Source organism: Hydra vulgaris, chromosome 07 (assembly GCF_038396675.1).
Source record: "Hydra vulgaris chromosome 07, alternate assembly HydraT2T_AEP".
Lineage (NCBI taxonomy): Eukaryota > Metazoa > Cnidaria > Hydrozoa > Anthoathecata > Hydridae > Hydra > Hydra vulgaris.
The window spans coordinates 38535968-38561094 of NC_088926.1; the positions used below are offsets into that span (position 1 = coordinate 38535968).

At 27.6% G+C, this 25127-nt stretch overlaps 1 protein-coding gene and 1 long non-coding RNA gene across 2 annotated transcripts; one reads left to right on the forward strand and one right to left on the reverse strand.

Moving 5' to 3' along the window:
• Window positions 1-881: 881 nt before the first annotated feature.
• On the reverse strand, window positions 882-11051 carry LOC100215977 (ATP synthase subunit d, mitochondrial). Its single transcript, XM_065801837.1, has 6 exons — window positions 10848-11051; window positions 3961-4057; window positions 3303-3374; window positions 2998-3060; window positions 1222-1263; window positions 882-1106 (listed from the first exon to the last, which is right to left on the reverse strand). Exons 1-6 carry the CDS (start codon window positions 10967-10969, stop codon window positions 1029-1031), a joined length of 474 nt encoding a protein of 157 aa, XP_065657909.1. The 5' UTR covers window positions 10970-11051; the 3' UTR covers window positions 882-1028.
• Window positions 11022-21432, forward strand: LOC101237903 (uncharacterized). Its single transcript, XR_010639709.1, has 4 exons — window positions 11022-11157; window positions 14136-14286; window positions 15797-15817; window positions 21348-21432. It is a non-coding gene; the product is annotated as an uncharacterized LOC101237903 (long non-coding RNA).
• The last annotated feature ends 3695 nt before the right edge of the window (window positions 21433-25127 follow it).

Below are 25127 nucleotides of genomic sequence, written 5' to 3' on the forward strand. Positions count from 1 at the left end.
GCAAAATTAAAAAAAATAATTATTTCAAATATATTAATGTCAAGCCCAATAATAACTTTATAATGCGGTAGGATGTAAGGACCGGCAAATATTCGGATTACGAAGTTTACTGAAAGGCGAAGTTGAAATAGAAATTCGGCTTAAATTCGTTAACTATTTCAAAATTTCATTTAGCTTTCAGTTAAATTCAAAATCTATAAAGTTTTTTTTCAATTTATAAAGAAGAAGAATTATAAAATATATTATATGTTTGATGTATATCAACCTGTTTCTAATGGTTACAACCCTCTTTCAACACCGAAAAGTGTTTTGAGTTGAGAGAGGGTTGTAACAAGAGAGGTAGGTCTCGAGATTAAAGTCAGGTGCTAAAAAATTTTTTTTTATAAAACTTCTTTTAATTAAATGTGTTTTTAAAATCCAAATTCGGCTTAGAAGTCCAAACTTGCTTTTTAGTTAAATTCGGTATATGCATATGATATAAATTCGTATTTCATCTAAATTCGACTCATAAATTAATCGACTTTACCGGTCCTTAGTAGGATGACACGAATGTACATTTAATAAAAAATAAATCTCCACCTTATATTTATACTTTTTTTTAACCAAAAAAACTAGTAGTAAAATACTTTAAAACGCTACCGTAGTTTTTTTTAAGAAATTTTTTTTTAATAATTTTTGTTCCATAAAAATCTAAATTTCTAATGTATTAAATAATATGGTATAAAAATACAACAAATGTTTTGCCAGCACAAATAAACTTCAAAATATTTTGAAATCAAAAATTTCTTTAATTTAATTTATTACGACTCTTCGGCTCATGTATTTAAATGAAGCTCTAGAGTCAAAAAAGTTGGATCAACGCTGGTCTATAAGGCAAAAAGTTTTGATACGAAAAACATTTTTACAAATTATTTATTTTCCTAAACATTACAAGCCTTTTAATTATTTCTAATAAAAATGTGAATTGACTATTTCATATATTTAGAATTTTGAAGAAATACTTTTAAAAAGCATTTCAATAAAAATTTCTAACGGAATCCCATTTCTTTCATCTCAGCGAGAGTTTTTTTTGCTATGTCAGGATGCTTTTCTACGTATTCTTCAGGCTAAAAAAAATATAAAAATACTTAAACATACGTAACGCATCAAATGTTTCGTAAAGTTAATAAAAGATTGATAAAACAAAAATACTAAAACCATTTAAAATAACATTATCCTTACCGTCATTTCTTCAAAAGGTTTTGAATTTTCAATCTGTTCGATCTAGAATTTTATATATATATATATATATATATATATATATATATATATATATATATATATATATATATATATATATATATATATATATATATACTGTGCAAAAGTCATTATAACAGCGTCGAAAACAAGCTTACAGTGCATTTAAAACGCCATAGGGTCCTGCCATCTGGCGAATACTTCTTAACTATTTATTTAAATGGTTGCTTCAGCAGCTGACTTTGTTTTTAAACACATTTTGTATTATTTTATTAATATTTATCCATTTTTATCGGGTTTTCTCGTGGCGATCGGTGAATGTTCAATTTTTGGCGATTTAGCAGGTATGTTAAAATTTATTTCTAAACTATTGTTTAGTTTAGTAATTGTAATTTAATGACATTTTATGCAGTTTTATAGTATTTTACTTATGGATTTATGTGGAAAGCATGAGATTTTGGTTTTTTTAGCCCTCAAAATTGTTTTTTAATATCATGTTACAAAAATGGAATTTTTGGTCTGTTGAATTCTGGGGTGTTGAGGAGTGGAAAAGGGTGTTGTGGAGCGATGAAAGCTCATTCCAGATGTTTTGTGGGGGTAAAAGGGCTTATGTAAGAAGGAAAGCCAGGGAAAAGTTCATCCCACAGTGCATTGTTCCAACAGTTAAGCACGGGGGAGGTTCCATAATGGTTTGGGGTTGCATGTCCTGGGCAGGGGTTGGCCAGTTGTACAGGTGTGAGGATACCATGAATCAACACCAGTATGTCAGGGTCCTCGAGAACTGTATGCTGCCATCAGCCAATTTGCTTTTTGGCAATGGAGAAGAGTTCCTGTTCCAACAGGACAATGCTCCTTGCCATAAAGCAAGGCTTGTGACTGCATATCTGGAGGATCATGATATATGGGTACTGAACTGGCCAGCCCAGAGTCCAGACCTCAACCCCATAGAGCACCTGTGGGAAATAATGTTTAAACACTTGCAAGGAGCAAACCCTAGCAATAAGGATGCACTTTGGGCCCATTTACAGAACATATGGAATGATATTTCACCAGCTACTGTTCAGAACTTGATTAGCTCTATGCCCCGTAGGATCAAGTCTGTCATCAAATCAAGGGGTGGGCAGACAAAGTATTAATAAACTGTGTAATTTTAAAATGTATGAACAGTTGCAATAAAAAAAATAATCCAAATCAATTGTTTTCAGTCGTTTTTATTTGTAACGCTACAAGAAAATAGAAAAAAACCTTAAAAATATTACTGTTATAATGACTTTTGCACAGCACTGTATATATACACACACATATTTATACATATATAAAAATACAAAAACACTTATTTAATTTGAGCTTTTACTGTCAGTTTTTCCTTCAGTAGGATCATCAGGTATTTCTAATGTCATTCCCGACAGTAGAAACTCAAGTTAGATAGTGAGCTGCACTTTAGCATCTGTTTTACATGTCTCAAACTCAAGTACACCTCAAGTTAAGTGCAGCAGCTAAACTAGAGCTTACCTAATATTTTTGCAAAGCATCAGCGAATCCTACTACTAAGACTATATCACATCAATTCAATATTTTCTTTAATCCATATTGTTTTTATTAATATATTTTGAGGGGTTATGACTAAAATGCTAAATTTGAGCGAATACAAAAGCATGCTGTTTTTAATGTTTAAAAATTGGACTAGAGCATTAAAGGCATAGAATGATTATAGCAGAGATGATGTTAAAAAAAATAAAAAAATTAGATAGTACTAACTTCAGCTTGTAGTTGTGCAATAGCAGCAGTAGTTTCTTCATTTGCTTTCATTGCCTCAATGTCCTAAAAAAAATTAAAAAAATAAAATTAAAAATAGTAAATTAATTGTCATACTAATACAACTTTTATTTATTTAAATAACTAAAAATAAAACAAAAATAATTTATAATTAACTTAGACAAACTTAATAAACTTGATAAAAATAAATAAAAATTCAGAAAATAAAATAAATAATAAAACATACATTCAAAATCATAAAAATTTTTAAGTCATTAGTAAAAAGTTGAAAAAGTAAAAAAACATACAAATTCTTTTTTTTTGTTTTCAATGTTTTTAGATTCGGTATCAACTGGTCGAGGAACAACAACTTTCGAATACTATGATTGACATAATTGTAAAATATAAAAGACATAATATTATAAATATAAATATCTGACTGATACAATATTAATAATTTAATAATGATAATAAATGTAAAAAAGAAAAAAATAATAAATAAGCAAAAACTATAAAAAAATATTATATTCCGGATAAAAACAAAACACTAAATGGAATCATTAGAATAACAACTCATATCATTCAAGGTTCATACATGTCTTTTCTTTTATAAGAGACTGGTGACAAAGTTTCCTGCTAATATCTCATACAGGGAACTACATTCTTAAAGTGTATTTTACTTGCCAATACAATAAAATAGAAGAAAAGGGTATTAAAGCAATCAAATGAAAAATTACTGATTAAAATTTTAAATAAAAATACAAACTAATTTAAGAATTTTACGTTGCATTTTAATTTAGTTATAAGTGAACAGACAACTTTATTTAACTTTACTGTTAAAAACTTCATTCCAGCTTTTATTGCATTATTGCAGCATTTATCTTTAAAGCAGTTATTTTTCTATATAGAAAAGTCACTGAAATCATATAGAAAAGTCACTGGTACAAAAAAGAAAGATTAGCTTACAGCATCATGAAACTTTTTTACAAGGGCCTGGTTTTTAACATTTTTCTGATAGTAACTCCAATCAATCGGTGTTGGTTTTTCTGGTAACAAAAGTAATCTAAATATAAAAAAAGAATTTTAATAAAAAATATTTTGTTTAAAAACCATTACCGAAAAATCGATTTTCTAAAAAAAAAAAAAAAGATAATTAACGCAAATATTTTCTAAAAACATAATACAAAATCCAGACTTTTTTGACTTTGAAAAAATCTTTTGAAATATAACCTGATTTAATATGATATTAGTATAATTATATAAGCAACTGAATACAGATAAAAATATAAGTGTCTATCGAGAAATTATTAATTATTATTGTTATTTCATATTTATATTATTATTTATTTAATAATTATTATTTAAATTAATTATTTATCATTTATAAAATAAATTATTGTTATTTCTATTGATTATATAATATACTAAATTTAATAAGTTAATTTATTTCTACAATTTTGAATAGAGTTTAAAGACTTAAAAATGATTTTTTTTTAAGTTCAAAATTTTTTTCCAGAAAAATCTCAACAACTTTTTCCCTTAAAACAAGTAAAAGTTCGAACTAATAATACAATAAATATTAAAATATGGTTACAAATGGAAAATCTATTGCAACTATTATAATTAATAGTTTTATCTTGAAAAATTTTAAAGGAAAAAAAAAAAAGTTGCACTACTAATCTATTTTAAATTCTAGATAAGAGTTATTGATAAATTATGTCACTCAATTTTTGAACGCTTTAAATCACCGGATCTTCCAATGATGCCCTTACTCCTTTAGACAAGGTGCAAAAATGCATTGTAAACATAGTTGGACCTGCTCTTGCAGCCAACTTCCGACCATTATCACATTGTCATAATGTTGCTTCTCTTTTATCATTTCTATAAACGCTATAATGGGCACTGCTCTAAAAAGCTAGCGTCTTTTGTGCATAATAGTTCGAACCTAAATGTTTGAACTTTATTTTAGTTATGTTAAATCAGACCAAAGTAATACCAATGCGGTAGTGGTGTAGTCGTAGAGCGTTCGCTTCATAAACGAGAGGTTCCGAGTTTGATTCCCACCACGTCCCTGGTAGTACCGCGCTCAACTTGTTTCTTTGCGCAGCGGCCTTGTTCGTCAAGGTTCGTGTTTCGGAGTTATAGAGTTGAGAGAGGGTTATAATCACAAGTATCCTCCTCATCTGTAGTGGCCTTCTTGGCCTGGGGAGGTGAATTAATAATAAAAAAAAAAAAAGTATGCGTATTATCATTAATTAGGACAAAAGTAAATAACATCAATGAGTACTCTTCATAGTTTGCTTCAAAAAAGTTAACGCATCTAAAGTTTCCTTTTTTTAAAGAACTTCTTATTTTAGTAGCAAAAATTTTAAGACTAGAAAAAGCTCTCTCAGCATCTACGAATGTAAGAGGAATTGTTTGAAGAGCTTTGTAAATAATGGAATAAAATCTTCACTAACTTCATGAACAGTTTGAATATCATCACCAACTTCAGTCCCATCTTCATCATCACTATAACCTTGATCATAATCTACAGCTTCTATATCACCATCAACGGGGTTATTATCAGAACCATGTGCATCAACTATATTTTTTATAAAAAGCACATCAATCACACATAGATGAATTGTAACACATTTGATGTTCAGGTTATGAACATCAAATGTGTTACAATTCATCTATGTGTGATGGGGTTGTATTGATAAGTTGTAACACATTTGATGTTCAGGTTTAGTGTCATGACCAATTTTTTTCATTAAGCTAGCTCCATCAGCAGGCTTGGACAGGAATGGCATGCAGTTGAAAAAAAGAAGAAGCTAAGCTAAACAGTTTAGCTCAGCGTTTTCAAGTCTTTTTTTTTTTAAGTCTTGAATCTATGAAAAAAATTAACTTAAAAAAAACTTAAAAAGAAAACAATTTCTCACAAAAAAGAAAGTATATAAGCTTTAAATATATAGATATATATAACTCAAGGCGAAATTTACTTTTTGTTACGTTTTTAATTGCAGTTGAAATAAATTACTTTAAAACTTATATTTTAAAACATTTTATTAAAGTTACATAAAATGCTTTAACAAAGTATTTCTGATGATTGTTTAATAAATAAACAAATTTCATTTAAATTGTTGTTTATTTAAAATATAAAATTAAATTATTGAAATGAAATAAATATAATATTTTTAAATTGTAACAAAAAATTTTTTCTGAAAAAGTTTTTGAAAAAAAATATATATATATATATTTAATAATAACTTAGTCTTTTTAAAATAGTAATATTTAATCATTTCATTAGTAAGTCAAGTTTAAAAAAAATACCTTTTAAACAATTCTTTGTAAAAATAGAAACAAAAAAATAAAGCAATTAAATCATTTCATTGCAATGGGAAGGTTTTAATTAAACTTATTCACAATTTAAAGTATTTTAAAAAGTAATTTTATGAATTTTTTTTTGGAGAAACATGGAAAAATAGTTTCAAATGTTTAAGTTTATCATAAAAAATGCATGCCCACTAAAAAAAATTTACATATTCAATTTACACAAAATGCGTTTATTTTAAACGAACATTATAATTAGCATTTTGTTTTATTTTAAGCCTTCATGTAAAATAAAATCTTTAGAAAAGAACGGTCAACTGTTATTCATAAGAAAATGATTTTTTATGGCATTTAAATTGTTAAAAATTAAAACAGCTGTGGTCAAATTATAAAGAAAAAATTTATTAGCGTGGTCAGTTATAGAATGTGATCACACGCCATTCCTGTGAATGCCTGCATCAGTAACAGAAGCTACATTATCTTTGTCCAAATTTAAATCAAATGAATTAAGCAGTGATAATGATCAATTTAATAGCTTCTGTTGCTGGCATTGTACCTTGGATTCTTATCATTCTGAGCGATTGAAATTCTTCATAATGATGTAGAATTAAGTTCATATACCTTCTGTTTTTACTGAAGTATACTTATCAAGTGTAAGACTAAATTTACGTTTCTCTTTAAGTTTCATTTTCAAAGAACTTATAACTTGTTTCTTGACTAACGTGAAGTACTTAATAACAAGATTGCGAACGGTTTGAAGACTTTGAGTTATTTGGTATCCCTTGGCACAAAATGCTGATCGCAAAGTTTCACCTTTAGCAATGGTATGAAACCTGATTCCATCAATAGCTGTTAGTCGACTCAAAATTTCAGGTAGAGTTTTAAGGTCATCTTTGAAAAAACTTTTAATTTGCAGTATTTTGACAGCAGGAATGTTTGCTGCAGCCTCGGGCGCAGAGTTATTGCATTTAAGAATTTCAATTTTGTGTTTTGTTTTTAAATGCCTTGTAATAGCTGTTATTGTTGAGCCAGATGTTTTGAGAATAATTTTACAGAGTATACACTTTGAATTCTGTAATTATTTGGAAAATTTAAAATATCCCCCATGCCTCAGATGTTCTAGTTGTGCTTACATCTTTAAACTTATCCATATTTTTTATTTCGTACAACTAAAACTTTTATTAGCTCGTCAACGCTATATATTTTCATATGACATTTAACTCATCATTTAACGCATCTTTTTTTTTTTAATTCAGAATTTTAACAATCTATTTAATGAGTATTACCACAGGATTTCTTTAACAATTAAAAATATGTAACATAACTATTTTAATTTTAAATTTTAAAAGTAACGTTCTAAATCATTTGTTACATATTCCTTTGTTACTTAAACTTTAAAAGTGTTGCCTTTGAAAAAAGTATTGCACAAAAAAATTAATAGTAACCAAAACTGTCTAAAAAAGTGACACAAAAACTGTCTAAAAAAGGTTTTGGTTTAACTGTTAAAAAATAATGATTAAGAATTTAGATTTGATATATATACATGTTTGAACTTTTAGAAAAAAAAAGTTCAAACTTGAACCTCTTAAAAAATGACAAAAATTTGAACATTCGAACCTGTTTGAATTGGAATTCGAACATGTTTGAATTGGAATTCGAACATGTTTGAATTGCCCTCTATAAAACAGGATATTTTACAACTGATTTCTGTATTTATCAGGACCTATTCTAGGAAAAAAATTTAGGCGGCGGCATTCCCTCCATACGGCACTTTGGCAGAAAATTTTTTTTTTTGAGAAAAAAACAATATTTGACGTAAAACTGTGAAAAAAAAGCTGTAAAAAAAAAGGTCCTCAAATTTAAATTTGGGTGGCACACAAATTGGCACCTAAATACGGCCAACGCTATTGAAATTGGTCTAGAATAGCCCCTGTATATATCAGTGGTGTACCCTTGGGTATACCACTGATACAGGACGGGACGACACATTTTCTCCAAGGGCAACTGAAATTTAAAATGTCTGTCAGTAGCCCGGCAGGACAACCAGACAGTTTGTTACATATAAGAGTGTGTTTATTTATAAAACTTTATTTTAATTGAAGTAGAAAAGAATCTAGAAAAATAGAGCGGATATTCAAATATTTAAAACTTATTAAGGAACTTTAACAACTTTATAAAAACGTACACTGTATAAAAAGTTTAGCATTATGAAAAACCTTACTAATGGTCCATAACAACGTATGTTAATTTTCAAATCAACTAATCAAAACTTTTTATTGGTTGATTTTAAAATTAACACGCGTTTTTACAGACTATTAGTAACATTTTTTATAATGCCAAACATTTTATAAAGTACTTTTTATAAAGTTGTTTAAGTATTTGTAAAAGTTCGCAATGTTTTAATAATATTTAAATATCCAGTTTATATTTTTTAGATGCTTATCTATTTTAATTAAAGTTTGGAATTACTAATGCTGTTTGAACAAAGAATGAACTTTAAAAGTTATAAGTGCTTTATAAAAGTAATAACACAGTAATAAATCAAGCGGTAGTGGTGTAGTGGTAAAGCGCTCACTTCATAAGCGAGAGGTTCAGAGTTCGATCCCCACCACGTCCCTGGTAGTACCGCGCTCAACTTGTTCTCCGCGCAGCGGCCTTGTTCGTCAGGTTCGTGTTTCGGCGTTAGAGAGTTGAGAGAGGGTTATAACCACTAGTAAGTAGCCTCCTCATCTGTAGCGGCCTTCTTGGCCTTGAGGAGGTGAATAACAAAAAAACAAAAAAAACAAAAAAAAAACTATTATAAAAAATAAAAATTTTTTAAACTTCATTAACATTAATGACTTGTATATATACAATCATGGTAAATGGTATAAAAATATAAATTTTTAGATTTTAAATTCTAAACTCTTAAAACAGTGTTTTTTTTTGCTAATTTTTTTTTTTTTAATATATATTTAAATATGTCTACATCTACACCCATAAGTAGGATTATATATATATAATAATTTCTCAAAAGAAAATTTTTTGATAGACGACTCTGACTTACATTCACGTTGTATCTATTGTTAAAAATGATTATTATGTAGTTTTGTTTATTTATTATCTTAATCATTAACTAAAAGCTGAGACACAAATTGATTAAAGTGTTATTTTAAAATATGTTTTATTAAAAAAAATTTTTTTATTAGGTTAGAAAAGTTCACCAGGATTTGGGGGGGGGGGGGGTTGAGGGAAAGGGAGGACATAGGGGAAGGATACCCTTTTCCAGAGATATGACTGCGCCCCACTAGTATATATTGTAAAGTAGTAAATATGAATTTCATTTTTGATGATAGAATTATTTTCTTGAATATATATACAAACTTTTATATGAATGAAATATTTTTGATTATAGGGTAAGTTAAACCACCATCTTGATATCCACCATAACCTTAAAGTACACTTTTCATAATTGGCGGCGGTCTAAAAGAAAATTGCAATAACTTTTTGTATATAAAAATTACCATTTCTCCAAAAAGATGCTCTTTTATAGTAAAATATGAATTTTTTGGTGGATAAGATGGTAGTTTATGTCCATAGATCATCCAGGTCATATTTTAAAAATCCGAAAATAGTTTGGGTAAAATATCTGGAAAAAATCCATAATATATTTTCCCTAATTTTACTCTTGATTTTGCTTTTAAAGTATTTTCAAATTTTTTTAAAACTTTTGTGTGAGTGATGAGTGAAAAAGCTTAAAAAATAAATATATTACAAAAATATACATGTTAACTTGTGTGTATGAAAAACTAAAAGTTTAGAAAAATATCCGGAATTCCAGATATATCCGGAATTCCAAACATATCCGGAAAAAGATAACCCCTGAACATCTACCTTTTGATACTAAGTTATAAACATTAAGATAAGAATTGACAAAGTTATATTAATTTTAGTTTATAAAAAAAAACTTAACTTTGACCACAGTTTCTTTGACAAATCCATATATCCAAAAGACGATACTTAAAACATCATAACTTTTTTGGGAATTATTTGATTTTGATAATTATTTTCAATTTTGAAATATTGAGTTTATTGTTTTAATGATATATAATACCTAGAATTTGATCAGTTTAAAAATTTTAATCTAAATACCTATTGTACAGAGACTTTTTTTCAAAAATGTATTGTAAATTTACAGAATGATTCAATGTCTAATACACAAGTAGCTGATTCAATAAATATATTAAAAAACAAGTTGAAAAAATTTATTAAAACAAAACTTATTTATTAAAACAAAAACAAAAACTATCTAGAACTAGGCTGTTAAATGCAATTTGTACTGTTATTTAACTTCACAGCGACTGGTTCTAGTTGTTATGTCTTTACCTTATTATTACCATTAACATGGCTATTAAAAATAATGTTGGTTATAGGTATGTAGGGGTTGTCTGACAAAGCTCTTAAAAATTAGAACAGATTGGTCTGATAAAACTAGGGGCAACTATTGAAAACTTTAATATAAATATTATCTAGTAATTACAAGAGTTTACAAAACAAACCTTCCACGAATTTCTTCGTGTTTTACACGAAAACCGTTAAAATCTGCAGAAAGAGCTTTAGGAATCGAGGCACCAAGCTTTGCCCAGTCAACTGCCTTTATTGCAATTTTTCTGCCAGCCATTATAAAAAGTACTTGTTTGCTGAAATACCGAAAAGAGGGTTGGCTGAGGTCCGCGGTTATCCGAAATGGCCGAACTTTCTTTAAAAGAATATAATATAACTTTTTGCAGCATTCAGTGTTTGTAAAGGAGGCTTAATTCGATTACTCTTGACGAGCAGACTATTGCGTAAGTTCGTCTTGTTAACGAGGTACTTACTGTGGTTAGTAAATTAAAACTTGGTATTGTCGTTAGTAGGTTAAAAATAAAATGGAATTTAATCTTTATTTTTTTAACTTACGATTTGAGAAACGAATGGGTGAATGTGTGTTTAATTTTTTTATAGAGTTTTTATATAAACATAGTTTATTATTTAATTTCTAGTAGAGTGAAATCTTTATTTAATATAAATTTTCTTCATTTATAATTTTTTTTATTTATGGTTCGAATGAAAACAAAAGAATTAAAATACTTCTGATGAGTTTAATATTTTCAATATTTTTAGTTACTAGATTGATATCATTTTAAAATTAAGTTATCAAAACTTAAATTACATAGTTAAAATAAAAAAAAAAGTTAAAATAATATGGCATACTGCTGTTACGTAGAAAAAGTGGTAATAAGGTTCCACTTAATGATAAGATAAGTTGTACAGGGTTTTGTTAAAAAAGAACTAACTTTAACAATATTTAAAATGTTGTTTAATTATGGTTCAACTTGGATCTGCGTATTTGTATACAGGTAGTAAAATAAGCTAAATATTTTTATTACATTTGAGAAACAAGAACTCTGAATCAAAAAACTAACAATGTTTTAGGGCGGACATGTAAACAGTGCACTCCTGTAAGTTTAAAACACGTTTTGTCGAAAATAATATTTTACTGACCTATCAAAATTAATTAATTAATTTAATTAGAGTGTAATTACATCAATTTACCCTAAGTGATAAATGGAGTTTAACGTACATGCTTTGAACCAATATAAGAGATTAACACAACGAAATATATATTCATTATTTGACAGGAAGGATTGGGATAGTAGTAGTCATGATTATTAGTATTTCATAGGGGTGCGTCGTTTACATGTCGCCTGTTTTAGTCTATTAAGTTGCGTTTTTGTGGTTAGCTCACTTATTTTAATAGTTTTTACAGAATGTTTACTTCTTTTTGTCAACTTTAAACACAAAAATTGTTTAGAGCCATTTTTCACCATAATTGGTATATGCAAGTGTCAAATATAGGGTATATATATACAGACCTTGTTGTTGACTTCTTTATTTTGTTTGTTTTGTTTTTGTACTGTTTTGTATTTTGATTGTGGCCTCGTCTTTTTTATTAGTGTTAAAAGAACTTGTTACCCTAGAATCTTAGTTGCTTGAGTTTAGTATTTTGTTGTCATTGTTTTGAAGTGAAAGTGATTTTTTGAGATTGATGGAAGAACTGATGAGTTTTACACATCATACTTTCGTCTTCGACATTGTTGAAGAATTGAAAGTTTAGATAGCTGTCAAATTTGCATTTAAGTTGATAGGGGCTGGTTATAATTATATGATTAATATTATTTAGTATATTTAGAGCAGTGTCCATTATAGTATAGAAAAGAGAAAGAGAAGCAACATTATGATGATGTGTCAATGGTTGGAGGTTTGCTGCAAGAGCAGGTCCAACTATATTTACAATGTGTTTTTGCACCTTGTCTAAAAGAGAAAGGGCATCATTTAAAGATCCGCCACAGATATGGCAACATTATTCCATACAAGGACGGATTCCAGATTTATAGAGATAAAGAATAGAATCTGGAGTAAAAGTGGGAAGCACTATAAAGAGAATCAAACTTAGATACTAATTTTGCAATTGATTTGATATATGATTTCCAAGAAAAACATGAGTTAATCCTAGAAGATGAAGGGATGAAGTATAATATATATAAGATATAACAATAAATACAATATGCATTATGTTATAGTTATAAAAATTTTAAATATTAATATGATTAGTAATGAAATATTGTATTGTTATATAACTATCTATAAATATATATATATATATATATATATATATATATATATATATATATATATATATATATATATAAATATATGTTATATAACTATCTATAAATCTATTTCTCCAAAACTTTTACAGTTTATATGAACAAAAGCTAAGTTTTTTTCGTGTTCTGCATATTAGTTTTGAAATTTTCTTCAGTACCAAAAAATCTTTCACTATACTCACACACAGAGTCTTTTTTTGTTGTTGATTTTTTTGCAAAGTATAAGAAGTCTGAAATAATTTTATTTCTAGAGTTTCTCTTTCTTTGTAATTTTGCTACCATTTATAAAGACGTTTTTTAAGGCAGAACGTGATGAGCAAAAGTTTATTTCATCAGTCTTAAAAAAATGTATAATATTGTATAATAAAAAAATATTTGTTATATTATATTATATAATATTATTTCTTATATATTGCATATAACACATTATTTATATATTTGTATAAAATCTTTAATTTTGATTAATTTTTAGTTTAACATTCCATTTAATCTAATAGTTTTCCATTTTGTTTTTTCTTGTTTGGGGAAAATACTTGTTTGGGGAAATTAAATAGATAAAATTTCAAAAACATTGAATTGTTTTAAGATTCAAATTTTTGTTTTTGATTCATTGTGATTAAGGTATTTATTAAGAGACAATCATAGTAGTATTGCAAGTTGTTTAAATAATACTTTCATCAAAAAAAAATTTTTTTTTTTCAATAATTAGTGTTAATAAATAAAATAATGCAAGAAATATAAGTTTATGTTTCTATAATACTTTTTTTTCATAAGAATTTTTATGACAAATTGATAGATATAGGGATGTATATTTTAGGGGTTTAGTAAAAGTATCGAAAACAGCCGAACTGAAATTAATTCGAAAATGAATATTTCGAATAACTATCGAAAGAGAATAAACCTTGTAAAAAAATGAATGTATTAAAAATCTCAAAAGAAAAATCGAAATAGCTCATGAGAGAATTAAATTTGGAAATAAATACTTTTCGACATTTATCAGAAAGTCGTAATTTCAAATTTAATCCTTAAAATGAGTTTTTGTTAGTTATTTATTGACCCTAATCATTTTTTAAGCAGTTAATATTAGATACTTTTCTGCTTTCCCATTTATATTTATAGTTTAAAATTTAATTTTAGGTTAAATATTATAAAATGGCTCCTCCTCCACTTATGCCACAAATAGTTTCTCTTTACAAACTCTTAAAAGTACCTGTGGTTCAGAAATGTTCTCTGTGCTACTTATCTGCATCATTTGTGCTTTACTTATATTGGAAAATTCCTGTGACTGGTATGTGTTGCTTTGTTATTAATGTTAATTAATTCTGTTATAATTCGAGCTACTGCAGCCCCCCCCCCTATTTTTAAAATTATTTTTGTAGAAAATTTTATCTTACAGAGTATTTGATTTAAAAAATATATATATAATGTTACTCAATGATTTTTTAAATAGTGTAAATAAACTTTAATATTAACAACAATTAAAGTTCCATAATTAAGATAAGATTAAAAACTGTTAAAGTTCATATTAAAAAAATGGTAAAAAATTAACAATAAAAGGATATTAGAAAAGCTCGCTCAAATATGACAATAATATTCAATAGTATAGAGGTATAGAATAAAACCAGTAGCAAGAAATTATGACAATAATAAAAAACAATATCACCATATACTGTTGTGTTTTTATGACTGATTTATACTAGATAAATTAGATTTAATTTAAAATAATTAAAAAAAAAACATTAAGTAGCCTTCTTAACACTAATAAATCATGGGTCTTGGAAAGATAAGTACAGTAAAAAGTGAATTTAGTAAAAGCATGTGAATCGCATTTTTTTATACTAGATTCATGTGTTTTATACTAGTGTTTATGTAGATATGTAGTTTCACATTAAAAAATAATCTGTTATGCGTAAAGGGGTGGTCAATAAATTACTTCACTCAATTTTTGATCCCTTTCTCCCTCTTGTCACAACATTGTAACTCTTCAGTAACAAAGTCTCAGTAACTCAAAGTCTTGTTTGAGTTGTCATAAAACCACTTACCCCAGGGCGTGATGTAATTCATGGGTAACTTTAAATGCTAATATCTCTTTGTGAAATTCCACATAATTTACATATAAATTCCCTAGAAGTTTATATAGCAATTATATACAAATATTTTATATATTTGCAATTTTAAACAAATTCCCTAGATATTTGCAGTCTTTGATATATAAACAATTATTTATAAGCAATTATATTGTGATGCCTATTGGTCATTTACTGTTACATGTTCACCCAAAACTTCTTATTTCTAATGACTTACTATATTGATAAACTTTGTATTCATGTTAATACAAATAATTGTATCAATGTTATATTAAATCAAAATATAAAATAACATACTATATAATATACTTGTATAGTATCGCTCTTGTTTGTTCATAATTAAAATGTCTTTTTTTGCTATACTCTAAAAAGCTCAACAATTTTTATTTTATGTTTATAGCATGTTAAAATGCTTATTGTGAAAACAGAGTAAGAATTGTGAAGATTTGTCAAGTATAATTTGCATCATTTTTTTTTTTTTGTTAACTCATGAGAATCGAAGCCAAAAAGTTGACATTCTCTGAATTACGAGTTTTTTTTTTTATTAAAAAGAAAAACTTTTATTGAAAATAGAATATGAAGTTTTTCTTCATAATAATATTCTTTGTTTTAATGAATCTTGAATTTAAAGTTTTATAAAAATAAGTCAAAAAATAACAACTTTACTATGTCACTAATTGTTCATTAATTTTATAATTTTAATTTGTTTAGATGAAATGAGAAAGAACTCAAGTAAGTACTTTAATAAATACTAGTTAATATATATACAAAAATATATATACATTTATTATATGCATTAAGGTGGTATCCTGGCATTATTTTTATTTTCTCATACTTTACTGATAATAAATACCTTTGACGAAATATTAACATATAAATCTAAAACATATTGCAAAAAGATTTTCAATTAAAAAAAAAAATGCTGACTCAGCAAAAAAAAAAGTCAAAAACTAACATCTCGAAAACATAAATATCTTAAGATTACATCAATATTAAAGATATAAATTTTTCAAAATGCTAATATACTAGTGTAACTTTCGCCTGAACCAAAAATATTAAAAAAAAGTTGAATGATCTAAAATGGCAGACTTAATAGTTTAAAAAACTGTTTTTAACGATAAAACACTCATTTGATAGGGTAATTTTAGGTGAAGTTTAATTATTATTATTATTTTTTTAGGTTCAGGTACTAAACACTTAATGAACATATCCTAAAAATTTTTATTTAAAATAATGATTTTTTATTGAGTTATTGTTTTTCTACAGCAGCTACTCATAAAAAAAAAAATTTGAGAAAAATCAATTTTAAAATTAAAAATCATGTACACTACTCATCTAAATCATCAAAAATCACAAACACAAAAATCTTTTGTGGTATTATTTTAATAAAAGATATTTACTATTGATTTCTACAAGGTTCAATTGTCTAAATATCATTTCAAATTTTTCATTTTTTTTCCATAATAATGCCAGGATACCACCTTAATATATACATTTATTATATACATTAATAAATTATTTCTAATATATTTATAAAGAAATATAAATGTTTTTTATGTAGTTTTTATTTTTATGTAGTTTTTTATGTAGCTTTTTTAGACTTATTTAATCAAAGATGTATTTTAGATATATTTCAGATATTTTTCTAATAGTTAAAATTGTTCCTATTTTTCTAAAAACAGCAAGGAAGATAATAACTTCAAATACTATTTTGAAATTTACTCTCCATATTCCAAACTTGAATTACTTTTCTGAAAGCAAATTAATGTGTTTTAAGTCATGTCTTTTAAAGTGAAAAAAAAAAATCATTACTAAGCTGTTTTACAAATATATGTGGTTAACCTAACACATAACTGCAACCTGAATAAATGTGAACTCAAGGATTATTTTTTTTCCAAATATATCTCGAAGTTCAGATATTCTTTCAACTTTTAGTGTTATATTATATTTTCAAAAAGTTTTCCAGTAAATGTATATTTAAATATATATTTTTGCAGCATACTAGTTTTTAAACTTTTTCAGTCATTACCTGCACAAAAAATTCGAGAAGATTCAAAAAAATTCTGGATTTAAATTGGTATTTCCGGAATATAATTTTAATGTAAAGTGTTTTCTGGAATGTTTTAATATATAGCCTAGATGGTTATTAGGGTGCAATGAATTTTTTTTTGTCTTTGTAAAATTACATAATAGCGAGGAAAAGTTGTCCTGACATATTATAAGTAATGTGTAAAAGTTTAAGTGGGATTAGTGGGTGATAGATCTTGAGGGTCCTCAGTAAGCTTTGAGTTCGGGTCGGCACGTAAAATTTGCATGTTTCTATTATGTACATGAGACATCCAAATGATAATGTAGGATATGGTAGAGTTGATCCTGGAGATTCTACAATTACAGACCAAAAGCCATTGCAATGAAAACTGCCTGAGGCATAATTCATCAAAGTAGGCATAAAATCAATAAAAATAAACTGATTTTGCTAAATTTGCATTTAGTAATACTATTGTATTTAGTAATGTTATTGTTCAAATGCTTTGTTGTTATTCTTATTTGTTTCTCAAAGATATGAAACTAAATCTTCTGTTTAATATCAACTCTTTATTTACATTATTGTTTGGAAGAAAATTAATGAAATAATATTTAATTTTTAGAGTAGCCAGAATAGTATTCTGGATATTCTGAATATTCAGAAAATATTCTATTTTTACTGATTCATTTATCATTCACAAATAGTTTTTATAAAATAGAGTTATAGCTATATCAATGTGACTATGTTGTGGATTTGAATTACGTGAAAGTGAAATAAAAGTTTGACCTGCATTATAGCGTAATGTTAATGCATTGTTTGTGTACAAAAGAGTTTCAGAATATCTCTAGTTATAAAAAGTACAAAATGGCAATAGTGCGGAATAATAGAAAGATGGTGGCTTGTAGTGTATTTGGTATGCCAAAGGATATGCCCGACATCGAATATGTTATGCTATACTACACTCTGATCAAACGTTGGATGAAACCAACAGCTACATAAGAGCCGAATGTTGCATTTATATTGGAGAAGGTCGCACAAAACATTGAATGAGTTTTGTTAAAAGCCTCAATAACTGTTGTCTCGCATACTCAAATTTTACAGATGATTCGCTCCTATCACAACAAATTCATGAAGCTTATGAAAAATATAGAGCATAAAAACAGCGAAGTGGCTATCGATACTTTCAGAAACAATGTAAGAAGTAGGCTTTTCGATATTTCAGCCTGCAAATGCATTTTTGAAGAATGTTCCTGTGACAAGAATCGTAATGCGCCTTCTGCAGAGCAGACATTTCTGCATAATCAAAGAACTCTACAATTAATGGTCATTGGTGGCGTTGATAAACTTGCTACAAAGAAGATTGCCATGTAGTCATTTTGAAAAGCCAAAGAAATGCATACAATGGGACTGCTAAAGCATAAGCCAGGTAAACCCTCATCTACAATTAATATTCAAAACTTACATGACCATGATCGTGATGAGTTTGGTGACGGTACTTTTTCTGGTGACCACAACATTGCTGGTCAGATTCACGATGATTGCTCTGAAAACAAAACATCAATTGAGGCTGGTATACTTTATGATCATTTGGTCACCAGTTACTCCTTCGAGTAATGTAAAATCAGTATTGCTTTGAAAACTTCCAATATTCTCATGTACTTTAGTCAGATATGGTATTTCTGACCGGTCCGCAGCAGCAATAGCTATCCCATTGCTAGAGGATTATTGTATTGTAACAGAAAACAATTCATCCAGTGTTATAGATCCCAGCAAAATACGCCAAGAAGGTAAAAGGAAGCGTATTGAAATGAAACCATCTCAAGACTCAAAAATAGTGCATTTATTTTGATGGTAGAAAGAACAAAACTATGAACAACAATAACAAAGGTTCAAAGTTTTACCGTTGTATTGTTACCGAGGAACACATATCTTTAATTCAAGAACCAGGATCATTGTATCTTGGCTATGTTACACCAAAGGGATCTACAGCAAAAGATATTAGAAATTTTATTGCTAGCTTCATCGTAAATAGTAACATTGAAAAATCAACGTCAGGTCCAAGAGCGTTCAGAGCACCAATTAGTAAAGCGCTAGCAAACTGCCAGACATTGCCAGTTGTTTTATTTGATCAAATTAAGGTAGTAATGCATCCGCCATGTAAAGATGGTGCAAGATATCTTTTTTAGCACAATTCAGTTGTCAGGTTACCTAACTTAAGAGTAGCTAGACATTATAGACCCTGTACTTCAATGTAATGGGTACTTCGAACACCCCGAAAATGTGTTGTTGTCAATGATCAGCGATGTAAGAAAAATATCCGTGAGTTAGGCTTACGTCAAGTTCTCAAAGCACAACTGGAAAAATCGTCTACTCTCTGCCAGTTCTGAAACTAAACTTTGATGCTGTTGAATATTTCGATCTCATTGACTGGAAAGATACAGCAGTAACAGAACCACCCCTGACTATGAACATAACAGAAGCTGATATTTATTTGCTACTATTTGTAGCAACTCATGGAGACTCGCTGTTGAGTTTGATAGATATCCGTGTCACACTCAATTAGTTGAACGGTGCATAAAGATTGTTATGGAGACATCGCTGGCTCTATGTGGACAATCGGCTTGCGATGGTTTTATACTATTCTGTTTAGAGGCTCGCAGCATAATGCCAGTTTTTAATACAACAAGTCGGACCATCGCGTCTCTCGATAGACCTAACTACTAGTAGGTGACTTGACCCAGTGTGATTTATATGAGTCAACACGTGGCTAGTTTTAAATTAACTAAATATTGTAGATTATTTGTTGAAATCATTAGCATTCATTTCTGCTAAAATATTGTTCCAAACATTCATTTTGACTGGTATGAGATACAACCTAAACAAATAAGATTAAGCAATTTACATTAAACAAACATGGTACCGCACTAAATGCGAATTTAGCAAAATGGGTCGATTTTATTGATTTTATGCCTACTTTTATGCCTCGGGCAGTAGTTATGCCTACTTTTATGCCTCGGGCAGATTTCATTGCAATGGCTTTCTTTATATTTTTGTAGACACTTCAGGAACAATTCAACCATATCCTCGATTATTTTTTGGGTGTCTCATGTACTTTCAACAGTACATCCGCTCAAACATCGCACAAAACGCAACCATGCGAATTTTACGTGCTAATCCCCCTCTCTCCCCCCCTCCCTCCTTAACTCAAAGCTTACTGAGGACCCTCAAGATCTACCATAATCCCACTGAAGCTTTTACATATTACTTATAATACTTCAGGACAACTATTACTCACTGTTATATATTTTTACAAAGACCTTTTTTTTTTTTTTTTTACAAAAAACTACATACAAAAAGTTTTTTATATAAGTTCTACAGATTTGCTTTTAAAATTTTCAGATGTTTGTATGTTATAAATGAAACTTTATATAAAAACTTTAGATATTACTATGCACTGTAATTACATATACTATTGTTATATAATCATCTATAAATCTGTTTATCCAAAGCAAAAAATACAATATTATGTCTCTGTCACCTGTTACATTCATTTTTAGCAAATCAAAAGATTTGGGTACATTCTTTATAAGGTTGTTTTTCCCAATTGTAATATTGTTAAAAGTTTGCCACATTGTTTAATTTGGGAAATTTCAGCTGAAACCAGTCAAAAGTTAGATTGAATTTGAGAGTTTTTTTTTAAAGTTTCTCATAAAAAAATCACTTTCAATTTGCTCAGTTTAAACTGACATAAAACATGCTAAAGGCTAGAACTCTAGAACAAAAGTTATGACAAAAACGATAAATCTCTAAAAAAAGTAATATTTTATCTGTACACAGGTTCTAGCAATAAAAACGGTATTTATGTGTTCTTTAATGATGACAAAAATATTTTAGTAAAATGTGCAAAATGAATGATATAAAATGGGGTTTTTTAGAAAGCAATAAGAGTTAATTAATTCAGCAGTATAACGTTTCATAACGTAATTTATAGTTGAACGTTTCATAACATTTTTAGATCTTTTTACAGTCTGAAGTACAATAGTCATAGTTCTGAAGCACAATAAGCATAGTTCTGAAGTCATACCACTTAGTATGAAGTCATGTGTTTAATTCGAAAGTTATAGTTTTTAAACAACTATTAAATCGCATGAGTATACTTATTATATAACTATTGTTTTAAAATACAAAAACAAATTCTTTTTCTATGTTTAAATTATTCATGGTTTTTATTTTTAGAAACATTGAATCCGTGGCAAGAATCTCATCATCATTAGATATAGTTGCATTGTTGAATCCTTAAAAAAGATTTAATTTAAAATAATGAGACTTTTTTTTTAATTTTTAAAATCTTATTTCAACCAATATACAATTAAATTGATTAACATTAGCGACAGCCATAAAATTGATCGAACAAGACTCTAAATAATTTTTTTTTGTGCACAAAAAGTTTACTGTTTATAAAATAACTTTTTATCTTTAAAATAATATTTTTAAATATCAAAATCAAGTTACCAAGCGTACACTGCCTGGTTCAAGATAATGTAGTTATTATTGAGTTGTAGAGTGTGATAGTGTAAGTTGTGCACTGTTGTCCAGCCGTAAGTAACCGAATGAATTTTTCTATTTTAACTACTTTGAAGGTTTTTTTTATCTTTATAAAAATCTTTAAAGATAAAATCTTTTTATTAATGATGAGATCTTTAAAGAAAGGTTTTTTTTATCTTAATGAGAACAGATTGGATTCATCCGCAAACAATAAAAAAAAATTGAAGTATCTTGAATTTTTTGTAAAACTTTTCTTCGCTTTCCCACATAAAATATCAAAATTATTTAAAAATATCAACAACAAAAAAAGGAAGAACAATTGGCTAAATGTTCATATGCGGTAGTGGTAGAGGGCTCGCTTCGTAAAGTACTTAAAGTATTGGGATGGCAAAAATCGCGGGATTTCGGAATTAAGAAATTTGCCCCCTGGATTGAATATGTAAAAACGTAATTGTAGGAGATGAAGCGTGAGAAGAACTACTCATCAAAAACTTTAAAATGATTAATTTACTGATATGTAAACGATTAATTTACTGATGTATAAACTAAAATATTTCATTCATTAACGAACCCAAGTAAATTATAAAGCAATACCTTAAAATAATAACACAGTATGATTAAAAATAATATAAATATATATGAGTATACGCAAGTTATATTTATTTTTGAAAATACCACCATAAATAACTCAGTCAATCATTTCATCGCATAATCGTGTTCAATTTTCTGAACATAAAAACCCAGCAGCGAAGAATGGTCGTTTGAACTCCACACTTCTTGGCCTTATAAATATCATATTTATTGAAAGTACCTTTTATACTACCACTTTCAAATAACATTTCTTTTTGGCTTTTAGAACTTATCTTTTCTACCCAATGTCCATCTTTGCCTTTTTCACACTGAACAGAAGACTATGAAAATGTCAAAGAACTTCTTGTCAAAATTATTTTGAATTCAAGTGGGATCTTTGTAGATGTGATTTCAAGATGATTGCCTTCTTGCTTGGTGGATACACAAAGTCTTTATGTTTCTTTTGCTAATGGGACTGCAGGCCTAATGATCATTACAAGAAATTTCATTGGCCTCAATGAGCGGGATTAGATCCATGATTGTTCAATGTTCTCAAGCAGTCTCTAGTAGATACTTATTACTCCAAGTTCATATCTAATCAGGATTGGAAACACAGCTTGTAAAAACCCTAGATTTTGCAGTAGAAATTTTACAAAAGGTATGTATATAGGTTGTTTTCGTATTGCTGCCATTTCTTTTTCCATAACTTTATTTAATTTTTCACGAATTGTTTTGACGTTATTACCACATTTGTGGCTTGATAAAGTCTGGTTCAACTGAACATCGCTATTACTACTTAAGTCTGCAGCTATTATTCTATAGTACAGCTACATATCTGCCGAGTCTAAACGCTTTATCGGGTTTGTCATGATTTTTTTTATTTTTGTTACATGTATTTGGTACAAGCAATTCTGGTATTTTTGAAGAAATAACTTGGCAATTATGATAATAAACTAAGCTAAGTGGTACTAAAATGGCTACTAAGTTGTGTTCTCCTTTCTTTGATTCGGTGACTTAAGGCATCATACAATTATTTTTCAATTTCAGATTATTGTTGTTTTATTTTTGTCAACATGAACTCTAATGCGATGTCAGCGGAAATTAAAGCTACGTCTCGTAGACAAAGTGCTTCCACTGCTGCTTTAACGAAAATCAAAAGTACTACTAGATCAGATATCATTCTGAATTTTTTTCTTTCATCTTTATTCAATCATCGATGTTGGAATCCAATTCTAAATCTAGAAATGTCTTTTTAGCACAATATTTTAAATGGATGGTCTTTTCAAACTCAATTTTCACGTTCTTTTATAAATAATTTTCATTTTTTGTTGGGAACCTTATGAACATTTTTACAATTTTCCTGACTCGGTTCATCCGGACTAATCCGGAAAACTACATAAGTCTGGATAATTATATTCAAAAAACAATAAACACCAATGTTTTATAGAATTTTACAAACTATATCACAAACACGACTTAATTATAAACAATATCATTAAATATAAACAAATTGAAAACAAATCAATAAAAACAAATCTGCTATTATCTGATTCTTTGCTTTGGTTTCTAACAAAGTTCCTCAACGTTCTATTCTAATAGATGTTTTTAACATCTTGTGGCTATGAAAAAAGACGTTTTTTTCTTAAAATTCAAGTATAACATTTTAGTTCATGATATAGGTCTTCCTAGGTTAGTTATTTACTAATTAAAAATTATTAAATTGTGTCGTAAATATAAAAAAAAAAGAAAAAGAAAACTTTGAATTGTTATTATAAACAATATTGAAATTTCTTTACCAATTTTTTTGCTTTTTGAAACCTTTTGGCCTTCACTCTTTTTTATTCTTTTTTTTTTTTTTTTTTTTTTTTTTTGCCAAAGAGGTACATATCAGATGTCATAAACAAATAATTAGCTGTATCCATAGCTTTTTTTTGCCAAGAAGGTTAGATCAACTCGTGCATTTTTTTTTTGTTTCTGAGAAACTATATCATTCTATGTACAGATTGAGACATAGGGATGGTTTTTTAATGTTATATTAGCATTGAGTGCAAATAGATGTTCAGATTTCTGATTGAAAACCTATATATTTGGTCTTGTAGTCTTGCTGTTTACATAAACTAGCAGTTTACATAAAGTAGCAAATTAATTTTTTTTCCGGACCCATAAAACACTTCACCAAACCAACTATTTCTAAAAATTTAATTTATTCCCCACCAATCATTTCTAAAAATTTTATTTATTCCACAGCAATCCTTTATATAATTATTCCTTATTTACTTCAATATTTTTTTAGATAATGGTAGAAGCAAAAAAAATTTACATACCCATCTTTTCTGTAGAGCAAAAAAAATTAACATACCCATCTTTTCCGTTATCGTAGAGCTTATAAAAGATTTATAAAATGGTCTTACATGCATAAACTCCATATTATTAACTCTAAGGTGCAAAAGTTCCAAAATTGCAAAAGTTCCAGTCACAATTGCTTTACTATATTCAGTCAGACTTTTTTTTCAAAGTTGCCGTTTTTCAGGATCTACAGACTGTTTATTGAAAAAAGGCTTTTGGGGTAAGTTGGCAAAATTTTCACGGGGAAAGTTGGCTGATAGCATTTACTATGGAAAAAAATATATATTTTTATAAAATTAATTTTTTTTATTTAAATTTTTAATAATATTGAAAAAAATATATTCTTACAAAAAAGTTTACAAAAAATTTTTTTTAGGTTTTTTTTTCACAGATAAAATAAAATATATATTTCACAGGTAAAATAAAATAAAATAGAAAAAGAAAAATGTGTAAATTTTCTATTTTTATTTTCTTTTTTCTTTTCATATAGATTTTTAAGAATTTGGCTAAACGTTTTTTATAAATACCGCGCAATAACGGTTTATACCGGTATTG